At 36.6% G+C, this 12,129-nt stretch overlaps 2 protein-coding genes across 5 annotated transcripts in view; one reads left to right on the forward strand and one right to left on the reverse strand.

Annotated features, from left to right (window-relative positions):
• The window catches only part of Arv1 (ACAT-related protein required for viability 1), a 494,559-nt gene that overhangs the window by 233,157 nt on the left and 249,273 nt on the right, over window positions 1–12,129 (forward strand). The window lies entirely within an intron of this gene.
• LOC150084827 (dehydrogenase/reductase SDR family member 7-like) overlaps window positions 6,142–12,129 on the reverse strand; it is a 158,580-nt gene continuing 152,592 nt past the window's right edge. For all 4 annotated transcript variants that reach the window (XM_090375573.1, XM_090375574.1, XM_090375572.1 and 1 more), the window contains exon 8: window positions 6,142–6,806. In XM_090375573.1, the coding sequence (XP_090231699.1) occupies window positions 6,743–6,806 (64 nt within the window). In that variant the 3' untranslated portion in view covers window positions 6,142–6,742. The remainder of the gene's footprint in view (window positions 6,807–12,129) is intronic.

Genomic DNA, 12,129 nt, shown 5'->3' on the forward strand with positions numbered 1-12,129 from the left:
TGTGACTGAAGCGTATCGTGCACGTCAGCAGAATAAATTTAATGCTTTATTACGAGAAGCATATACTGCTACTGTGTCGGGTTGTATTATATCATCAAAGTTTCTTGCGATAACCGAATAACTGGTTACAATAAATTTATTAAAATAAAAATGATATATACATAAGATAAAACACAAATAAAATAAGATAAAAGCATTAAAATACAATAAGATAAAAGAGTTAAAATATATATAATAAAAGCATTAAAATACACAGAGAGTAGCTTTCGAAGCGAAGTGCCTCTTTATCAGCTAGTCTGCGAATGATGTACTTCAGTTCAGGATGTGATTAATTATCACGAGTCTGGTGTTGGTAAAGCAGATTTATATACACGTGATGATTACCAGTGCTCATTGCACTGCAATACAGTACATTCTATAACAGGGTGTAAGAGTACTCCCCTCGTCCGATTCATAGTACTATTATTGGTGGCTATGTGTAGTGCTTCAAGCCATGAGTGCTGGGAGTAATCACGTGAATAGTCAACAATTTAAATATCTCGATGGGGATCAAGATTGCGCTGCTCAATCCAATAATATTTGGCAACTGTGGAGCGTTTAAAATTAGCGGTTCGCAGAGCCACCTCATGCTAAGAAACCCAATCTTTCAATCTTTTATCAGACTCACCTACATAACACCCCCCCACAATCTGGACACATTATATGGTATACAGAACCACTCTGTAGGAAAGGAGGAACAGGCGTTTTCACCTTAGAAATAATAGATTGTAATTTTATTCCCGGAAGTTGCACACATCGTATGTGATGGAGACACAAAATCCTAACTAGATGTTCCGACATGCCCAGATAAGACAACATTTATGGTTTGCACTTCGGTGTAAAGCCCGTCGTATTATTATCGGGGGTTTTCGATTCAAGAAATTGTTCTCCTGTGACCGTATAAGGCGTGCTTGCTTTGGCTTTGTTTTGGAAATGTTGGGAATCTGGATTGGTAGTGTTCATGAAGAATTGAAAAGGATCATCACGAACAAATCCAGGCTCATGCAAGAATTAAAAGGTTTGGTCCCTCCCGCTATATTTTCTACAGTGGTTCATGTTTTGCATTCCCAAGCCATGCGTGACTGAAGCGTATCGTGTATGTCAGCAGAATAAATTTAACGCTTTATTACAAGAAGCATATACTGCTAGTAACACACATATGAGAGATAACTTGCAGTTTGTTTTGAACTTGAGTAGCAAACAATTATCTAAGGAGCAACATGATCTCTTGACCCTCAGGAATAAGTTTGCGGACCTTCCTTGTAAACCTCCCATTACACATTTGGCTATGGGTGTGGAAGCATCTCTCGACAAGTTACCTGAAGAGACTGCTAACGTAATTTGCTTTAAAACAGCTTCGATCTTGCAGCACATCCAGCCTATTACCAATAACCTCAGATGATATCAACGGGAAGCTCTTTCTTCTTTGTGCAAGGATGGCCCTGTAGTTTTGCCTGCAGATAAGGGGCAGCGCACTGTTGTCCTGGACAATTCAGAGTATATTCGTAAATCCCTTGCTCTATTACAGGATCAGGAGGTTTATGAAACTGTGCAAGACTCCCCTGTGAAAGTGTTGGAGAAGTTGGAATCTAAAGTTAATAAACTTGTGCATTCTTGGTTTTTAGCTAATAAGATTACCAAGAACGTCTGCTGGAAGCTTCATGTGACAGGTTGTCGACTCCCGCAATTTTATGGACTTCCAGAGATCCATAAACATGATGTTCCTTTATGGCCCATTGTTTCTTGTTGTCATACACCTACGTATGAACTTTCTAAACATGTTGCCAAATTATTAGCACCCCTTGTTGGGAAAACTGTTTACACTGTTTCCAGTAGTATGCATTTTCTGCGTATTATTAAAGATTTTATTATTTCTGAGAGCGAGGTTATGGTCTCCTTTGATGTGGTTTCTCTGTTCACTTCTGTTCCTGTACAACAGGCTATTGCCTGCGCAAGATGTTTTTTGAGCAGGGATACCACATTGGGAGATAGAACCTCGCTCTCTACGGATGATATTTGTACTGCTCTCAATCTGTGTTTAACGGGGGGGGGGGTCACGATCATGTTCAATGACTCTCTGTTCTGCCAAATACAGGGCACAGCTATGGGTGCTCCTGTTAGTCCTATCGTGGCCAATATCACCATGGAGGGACTTGAGAGTCAGATTTTCTTGAACTTACCTATTCCTATCACTCTCTAGTGTCATTATGTTGACAATATTTTTGCAATTCCATCCCAGGGATCAGAAACTGGGCTGCTGCAATATCTCAATTGCCTGTCGCCGGTCATTCAGTTTACGATTGAACTAGAGGTTGATAATACACTTCCTTTTTTGGATTTGCATTTAGTAACTTCCGTTTTTAGGAAGCCAATGTGTGCAGGCCAATTTACCAATTATGGCTCTACGCATGCCCCTGTTCATTTATGTAGCACTGCTCACACTTTATTCTCCCGCACTTGGACGCACTCTAGTTCAACTGGTGACAGGCAATTGGAGATTTCTAAAATTAGGGCGGAGCTTTCAAATTGTGGCTATCCACTCATGTTCTAGATAGATGTGAGCTTCAGGCTCACGAACTTGTTACGCAATCTAACCCGCCTTGCGTCAGTCAATTTATCTCTACCACCTACATTCCCTATTATCCAGATGTATCGGAACATCTTGTTAGGATTTTGCATCTCCATCATATACGATGTGTGCAACTTCCGGGAGGAAATTACAATCTATTATTTCTAAGGTGAAAACACCTGTTCCTCCTTTCCTATGGAGTGGTTCTGTATGCCATATTATGTGTCCAGATGTGGGGGGTGTTATGTAGGTGAGTCTGGTAGAAGATTGAAAGATCGGGTTTCTTAGCAAGAAGTGGCTCTGCGAACCGCTAATTTTGAACGCTCCGCAGTCGCCGAACATTATTGGGTTGAGCAGCACAATCTTGATCCCCAACGGGATATTGAAATCGTCAACTATTCACGTGATTACCGCTAGCGCTCATGGTGGATATGTGTAGTGCACATATCCACCAATAATAGTACTATGAATCGGACGAGGAGAGTACACTTACACTCTATTACAGAATGTACTGTATCGCAGTGCGATGAGCACTGGCGATCATCACTTGTACATAAATCTCCTTTACCGATACCAGACTCGTGATACATGATCACATCCAGCTGACTTGTGCTATTGTAACCATCAATATATACTGAAGTACACCATTTACAGACTAGCTGATGATGAGGCACTTCGCTTCGAAAGCTACGCTACTCTCTATGTATTTTAATGCTTTTATTATATATATTTTAACTCTTTTATCTTATTGTATTTTTACGCTTTTATCTTATTTTATTTCTGTTTTATCTTAGGTATATATCATTTTTATTTTAATAAATTTATTTTAACCAGTTAGTCAGTCATCGCCAGAAACTTTGATGATTTAGTTAATTCAAATCTTTCTAAAACTCAGTCCTGTCTTATATTTTGCAAAAAAGGATTCTTCTGCTCCTATGCTTATCTTCAACAACACTCAGATTTCTATTAGGGATTATCCTGAATTCTAATCTCTCTCTCTCTCTCTCTCTCTCTTGGCATGATCACATTACAAATATTGCTTTCTCTGCATCTAAAAAACTGGATTTTCTCTTTCATTCTCACCTTTACTTTTCTTCTAAATATCTACTCACTCTGTACAAATCATAAATCTGCCTTGCCATGGAATATTGTTCTCACATCTGGGGTAGTGCCCCATAATCTCCCTCGTGCTTCTAAACTCCATTCAAAAGAGGGCAGTTAGGTTAATTAATGATCCATCTCATACAAAATCTCTCCACTGTCTGCCTCATAGACATTCTGCTTATGCTGCATACCTTTTCTATAGATACTTCCATGGGCACTGTTCTTTTGAATTGGCTTCTATAATTTCCCCTTTCTCTTCCAAACCAGTCCAAACATGTACTGCAACCAATCAGCATCCTTTTACTGTCCAACTTCAAACTCACAGAACCAACTTTTATTTTTTTCTCATTTATTCCTTCAACTTTTGTTTTTTGGAACAGCCTCTCTTCACACATATTTCCTGAAAATTACAATATGTACATGAATTTAAGTCTAATGTCAGTAAGTTTCATCTTTTCAACCCATGATGTTATTAAGTACTATAGGTTCTAACACCTTTTGTGTTTGAAGTTTTTGCAAAAAAAAAAAAAAAAAAAAAAAACAGAATTAAAAATCATCACAGCAGCTAGTAGATAATTTCATAAGCACATAAATGCACACATAGATATCCTGTGGAATACCTTTTAAGAGTATATAGGAAAAATTTATTTTTTATATGTTTTAAAATAAAAAATTTAAGAATAAAACTTTAAGATAAAAACTTTAAGAATAAAAACTCAAAAAAAAAAAAAAATTAAAGAATTTGTGAGCCGTATTTGCTTCTTCCACTATCTCACACTTGACTTTCTGCAATCAAGCACATAATTATGTAAATCAGTTTGCAAATAAAAGTGAACAACTAATCTGCAAATGAAATCAATAATACTGTAAGACAATGTTATTATACAGGTTTTCTATTTTATTTTTTTAGTACTGTGGACAATAATAACAGCTGCACATGGAATTGAAGTGCTGATGTGTTTGGAAATTTCATGCAGTGGTCTATTAGTGACTATTTTAACTGGGCATGTCAAGTTGTGCTAGCTGTATACTAACACTAAAAAAATGGCACAAAGGTTTATAAAAATTAAAATAAGAATTGCATTTAAACGATGAGCTGCACAAAATGTGAAATCCACTAACAACAGTAATTGCACAAACATAAATCAAAAACTTGTAATCCAATTATGTTTATATGCCAGCAAATTATTCAATTGACACACTTCAAACTGAAACAATAACACGTAAGATATGAAATCAAAACCAAAAATAAATTAATATTAGATATATACAACCCTCTAGAAGTAATTATTCTGACATGTGATTTCATTTTAACTACAAACATGCAGTGTTCACAATAAATGCTTAAACCTATTGTTAGAACTGGTGCATACGCAGAACACCTAAAACTCAGATCTGATTTTTTTTTGATTTTTTTTATGGACATGCTTCCCAAATTCTAACAAAAATCGGGCACAGAAAAAATTCAAAAGTATACTGAAGGAATATTAAAATTCATATTTACATCACTTTGATGGCCATTTTAATTTTCAAGTTTTTTTGTTTTGTTTGGAGCCATTGCTGGATTAATTCAGGTGATCATAGGACCCTTCTTGAAACGTTTATAATGTGTCCACAAAAGAATATTTCTAAAAATTAATTTTTTCATAACAACAATACTGTAAGTACTTTAAAAATAACATGTCATATTCACAGTGAGAATTTTCTTTCCAATCTAAGTAGCACTTTTTCATGAAATTTTTTTTTTTCTGGTGGTCAAATCAAGATTCTTTAACTGTTTTCAAAAACTTTTTTTAGCTAAATAAATGCCACCTAAAAGTAAGTATTTTTTTCCCCTTATTTTCAACAAAAGCATAATTTAGAAAAGGAACAGCTTCAGCTGTAAACATTTTCAAAAAATATTATATAAACATGAAACATTTTGATGATTTACAATAATAAAAACTTTCCCAAGTCATACATCAGTTACAAAATGAAAACAAGAACTCAAATTTGTTTAAGCAGCAGGACACAGGGAGGTCAAACGAGACTGAAAGTCTGAGCATGATTGGCCATTGTGTTAAGGTGAAAGTAAGGTTATTTATTATATTCATTCTAGCATTGTACAACTAAACCTAATTTATAGAGTTATAAAAGCTGCCACTCCACAACCAGATACATATATATATTTTTTTTTTGCATGGAAGATGCTTTTATGCCACCAGGATGCCACCAATATCTTGCACACCTAACATTAATGAAGAACAATAAATGGAAAAAAAAAATATATTTTTTTCTGAAACAGGGTTCAGAATGAAAGGAAGTGCCAGGAACTGTATGTAATTCTTCTGAAATTTTGAGTCTTACCCGTTAGTGCAAAAGATAAAAATCTATATGTACAGATCAGAAAAAAAAAAAAAAAAAAAAAAATCACCTGAAGATGTCCTTAGACAATATACAAATCAGAGCCACACAAATTTTTAGTTCCAACATCTGTAATCCACTATAATCAAAGTAATCAATGTGCCCCTAAAATAAATGAAAAAAAAAAGTCTAAACTGCAAATTTAAGCTCAAGGATTTAGGGCTGGCTACAATGTTATTAACTTATCATTAAATGGAACTTGAAGCATTTAAAAATGAAGCCTTACCAGGGAAGGGGGGGAGAGGAGAGTTGGAGATTTAAAGTTGGAATTCTAGAATTGCACATGAAAACACACAAAATGTCTTTTTTAGTACTTTATAACACAAATATTATACAAATATTATATCTTGGCTTACTAGATATGTGAACATTACACAAATTTATTCAATCACAAAGACTATTTTTAAGATTCAGGAAGGATGTAAAACACATAACCTTCTTAGATTTTTATAAGACACAATCTTGGCTTATTTAGATATGTGAAAATTAAAAAGAATGCATTCAATTCACAAAGACTAGTTTTTAACATTTTGGCAGGATGTACAACACATAACTAAAAAAAAGTTTCACCTGCTGTTGACAGGATCTAAAAGCTGAATAAACAACTGATTAGCCATTTTTTTATTCCTACCACCTTCCTTCTCTAATTGCAGAAGCTCTTTCTGGAGTATAGCACTTTTCTATCAAGACACTGTTGAATGATGCACAAATAAAAACAGAAATGCATGAGAATGGACATATACTGATTGATCAGTTAATGTTATTTAAATTACGTGACATGAAAATAAATCAAATATTAACTTTCTAATGTATTAGGTTTTCTTCTTGAAAAACAGAAATAACCGAAATACTAATATATTACACAATTAAATTAAGAGAAGATCTGATAAAATTAGAACTTGCACATAACTAACTGGAAAGAAGGCAAATTGTTGTAAGAAAAAAAAGCTATGATGATGAAGATGAACATTAAGAAAAGGCATCTGGGATAAATGGCATATATCCAATTATATTAAGGGAAGAAGCAAATGAGATAAACAAACCTTTAGCCATAACTAAGAAAAAAATTCTGGTTTCAAAAACAGTCCCTATGGGCTGGAGATGTGCAAATGTATCCCCAATTCACAAATGAGGATCAAAAAGTGACATCAGTAATTACGGACCTGCAACTTCTTTAAACAGTGACTCCACTGATTTTCCTGTTAGCATTAGCATTAGCATTAGTAGAGGCATTTGATGCAAGAAAGCAAGCTTATGCAGCATCAGCCAAAAAAAAAAAAAAAAACCCACTTCCACTTCACCCCTCTGTTCGTTCAAAATACCTGTCCAGCTGAGCCTTAAATTTATTTAGGCTATCAACCTCCACTACAAGGGATGGAAGTCTGTTCCACCAACCAACCACCCGCTGGCTAAAGGCAAATTTCCGCACGTCTATCCTACATATCTTTCCTCAATTTGAATTTATGCCCTCTCAGGTGATTTTTCTGAGCTAGAGGAAGAATCCCATCAGCATTGAGCATGCTTAAACCATTCAAGGCTTTATACACCTCTATCAGATCACCTCGCTGGTGCCTAGTCTCCAGACACTGTAATTTGCAAAACTTAAGCCTTTCTTCGTAAGAGCACCCCTTTGTTCCATTCACTAATCTTGTTGCCCTTCTCTGTACTCGTTCCAGCAGCTCTACATCCTTCTTGAAATGAGGCCTCCAGACCTGTATACAGTACTCTAGGTGTGGCCTGACCATTTCCTTATACAATGGAATAATCACCTCTTATTCCTGCTGGAAAAATTCCTGTATATCATTGACAATACTCCATGAGCTACTCTTGCAGCCCGTCTGCACTGCTCAGAGAACTTCATATCTGCCTGCACAACGACCCCCAAGTCCCTTTCATTCTCTACCACTGTCAGTGTAGTACCACAGAGTTGATACGTTGCTCTGGGGTTGCTGTTTCTCATGTGTAGTACTTTACATTTGTCAATGTTAAACTTCATTTGCCACCTCTCAGCCCATCTGCTCAACCTTTCCAGATCCTGTTGCAGCAGCATAGTGTCAGTAGTGTCCTTGACAACCCTGCCAACCTTTGTATCATCTGCAAACTTGGACATTAAGCTTGATATACCATCATCAATATCATTTATAAATACAGAAAACAATAATGGACCCAACACTGAGCCCTGAGGGACTCCACTAATAACATTAGTCCACGATGAGCAGTGTCCATTGATTACCACTCTCTGTCTTCTCCCGCTCAACCACCCCTTTATCCATAGCAGCAATTTGCCTCCAATGTCACACTGCTCCAATTTGTGTAGCAGTCTTCCATGTGCAACAGTATCAAAAGCCTTTCTAAGATCCAAGTATATAATATCAAAGTTATTCCCTGCATCCAGTTCTTTTGTGACTGCATCATAGTATCCAATCAAGTTGGTCAGGCAAGACTTTCCCTTAACAAAATCATGCTGTGTCTGAGCTATAACTGAAGTCTTGTCTGTTCCAGGAAAAATAATGGAATCGCTGGTTAAAGAAGTAATGCAGAACCATCTAGAAAGCATGCAGTTATACTGCAGTCACAGCATGGATTTGTTAAGAGGAGACTTGTCTGACCAATGTGACTGGATATTATGATGCAATAACAAAAGAACTGGAAGCATAAAATAATTCTGATACCATATACTTGGCATATACTGTATTTGTATCTGAGTAAAGCTTTTGATACACTTGCACACAAAATACTGCAGTACAAATTGAAGCAATGTGGCATTAAGGGCAAGCTGCTGCTATGGATAAAGGAATGGTTGAGAGTGAAAAGTAGAGAGCAGTTATCAACGGACACTGTTCTTTGTGGATTAATGATCTTATGTGACGAGTCCTCCAGCGTTCAGTGCTGGACACACTCTTGTTTTCTACATTTATTAGTGATACTGATTAAGGTAAACTGCAGCCATTATCAATCCAATCCTCAACAATTCATGTTGAGGGATTCACGTTGATTAAGGCAAATTACGCTTAATGTACAAGTTTGCAGATGATACAAAGGGGGCAGGGTTGTTAAAATAATTAGACATATGAGAGGGTATCCAAATGTTCATACCCTTACCTAGAAATAATAGCCCAAGGAAGGTGAAACTTCACAGGAACGTTAATCCTTTTCTGTGTCCTCTCCATATATAGTAACACATTTCTCCCATCTATAGATCAGTTGTTTAATGCCTTGATTTTGAAGCTTTTCACCTTCAAAACATCGTGTAACTTTTTCAAAAGATTTCTGTAGTATTCTCCGATAAGTATGGAATCACGAGGTATGTAATCTGTCAGGTTAACCCCTTTTCTGTCCCGAAAACATGGACAACATCACCTTCTTCACAGATGGAGTGGTCTTTGCCTTTTTGGGAAGTGGGGAGGAGGTGTGCTTCCATTGCTTCGACATGTTTTTAGTCTCGGGATCATACTGGTATACCTAGCATTCGTCATTTGTCACCAATCGATCAAAAAAGTTCTCAACATCCACATTACACAAATCCAACAGTTGGCGAGACCATTGCATCTGACATTGCTTCTGCAAAGGCGTCAGCAATCTCAGAACCCATTGTGCGGAGACCTTAGACATGTGCAGATGGTCATGTAAAATGCTGTGGGCAGACCCATAACTAATTTCCACTGCATTTGCAATGAAATGAATTGTCACACATCTGTCACTCAGCACCAGCTGCTCAACCTTTGCAACCATCTCACTGTCTGTGGATGTTGTTGGTCTTTCTGCTCTTGGCTCATCAAAGACACTTGTACGACCGCACTGGAACTCCAGAATGGACAATTCTGCCCACATACGGCACGGCTTTCATTTCTTCGTCAATTTCCTGAGCTTTCTTGCCCTGCAAATGCAGGAACTTTACCACTGTTCGATACTCCACTTTGTCAACCATAGCGTTCTTCCTCAGATTCCGTGCTCCACCTCCGGTGTGAAATGAAATTTCACATGTTAGTTATTGAATATGTAGACAACTTATATTAAAAATGGCATCTTCCTATTGATGTTTAATCTAGGTCAAGGTACGAACTTTCTGATACCCCTTCATATGGGCAGAATATGGCAGTTTAAATTTAACATTGACAAATACAAGGTATTGCATATAGGTAGCAGTAAACCCAGATTAACTTACCAGCTGTGTGGTACCACACTCAGGGCAGTAGATAACGAAAAAGACTTGGAGGTAATTGCACTCTTTGATATGAAGTTCTCTGGGCAGTGCAGACAGGCTGCCAGGCCAGCTCATGTGGTTTAGTAATAATATACACAGATTTTGCCAGCAGAGAGGGATAAGGTTAATATCACATTGTATAAGGCAGTGGTTAGGATACATAATGAGTGCTGCATACAGGTCTAGAGGCTTCATTTTAGGAAGAACATGGATCTGCAGAGAAGGGCAATAAGATTGGTGAGGGAAACAAAAGGATGCCATTACGAAAAAATGCCCAAGCCCTTTAAACTGCAATGTTGATGCTCAATGTTTATGCACTCTTCCTTGATCAGACTATACACTTTCGAAGTGAGGAAGGATGGTTACAGAATAGATGTGCAGAAGTTTGCCTTCAGCACCAGTAGGTAGTTGATTATTGGAAGAAATCTGTCTGTTGTTGTGGAAATGGGTAGTTTGAATAAATTCAAGGAAGAACTAGACAAACTACTGTATGGGATTTGGGATGGACAGTGATATGAGAAGTTTTTTTTTTTTTTTTTCCGATCCTGGCTGATGTTTTATAAGCTTGCTGTTTTGTATCATCTACCAATATTAAATATGTATGTATATATTTGTTCTGGTGCTCTGCTTAAATTAGGGTGTATGTGTTCCAATGGTTTGCTAAAAGCTGAGCAACTGATCTGGATATTTCCTGGTAGTGTACCTTAATACATTCAATGTATTAGTTCAATGGTTTTAAAATTTTAATTTATTAGTTTTTTTTCATTAAACTTATATAACAATACTAAATTTGTCAATTCTGAGTTTGCACCAGATGTGTCTTTTTTGATTTTAATTTATACAGTTGTGCCCCCATATCTGCTGATTCAGTTACCCGCTGTTAACTACGGAAAAAAAAAAAACGAAAAAAACTTAACACGTACTACTCGCGTGTCCAATACAATGCTTCCCTTTAGCGCCTCCGTAGCCAGGTGGGAAGGAGCAGCAGTGCGTAGCACATGCTTCTTGATTAGACCGGGGTTCGAGCCCGTCACCACCAAATACGGAGTATGCGGAAAGGTCAAGGAATGACCACCGCATATCCCGGAGCAATATGGCCTTAGTTGCTAATGCTCCTAAAAACCAAATAACAACAACAACAGCTTCCCTTTATTTTTTACAATGTTGATTTTAAATAAAATAGCTTCCCTTTATTTTTACAATGTTGTGTATGGTTTGGTCACCAACATATAATGGTTCTTTAAACATTTAATTAATGGATGCACCGTTTTCAAACTTTTAAATAATTTCAAGTTTTTGTTTAATTTGAAAGCACAACTCTTGTGTTTGCCCATCATTTTTGCGATTTCTAAACAAAAAAAAAAAAGTTACTATTAAAAAAAAATTCCGACATGCCTGACATAAATAATGTAACATAATTTGTCCTTTTGCAGTGCGACAGAACACAACAATCAATGCGCCGCACTAAATCAAACTAAACGTTTGGTCTATTTTTTTTTTGTTTTGAGCGGTAGGTGTGAAGACAGCGGGGATTGCAAGATAATAGGAACACTGATCTCCCAATGACAACTTATAATGCCGGTTCTTGTCACTTATTTACAACTTGCAAAATATCTGTTTATACCTATTCTAGTTATTACTTGAATTTTATGATTTCTGGTTGATTTTTTTTTTTTTTAATTTGGAGTCTTGAAGTGTCCCGATTAATCCACTTTCCCGTTAATCCAGTCTTGGTAAATCGAGAGTCTGCTGTACTTTATTATTACCGTATTTAATGTTGGTAATGTCATACTGTGTGTTCAATTTATCA

This window comes from Mastigoproctus giganteus, chromosome 6 (genome assembly GCF_048544385.1).
Source record: "Mastigoproctus giganteus isolate SK-2022 chromosome 6, ASM4854438v1, whole genome shotgun sequence".
Lineage (NCBI taxonomy): Eukaryota > Metazoa > Arthropoda > Arachnida > Uropygi > Thelyphonidae > Mastigoproctus > Mastigoproctus giganteus.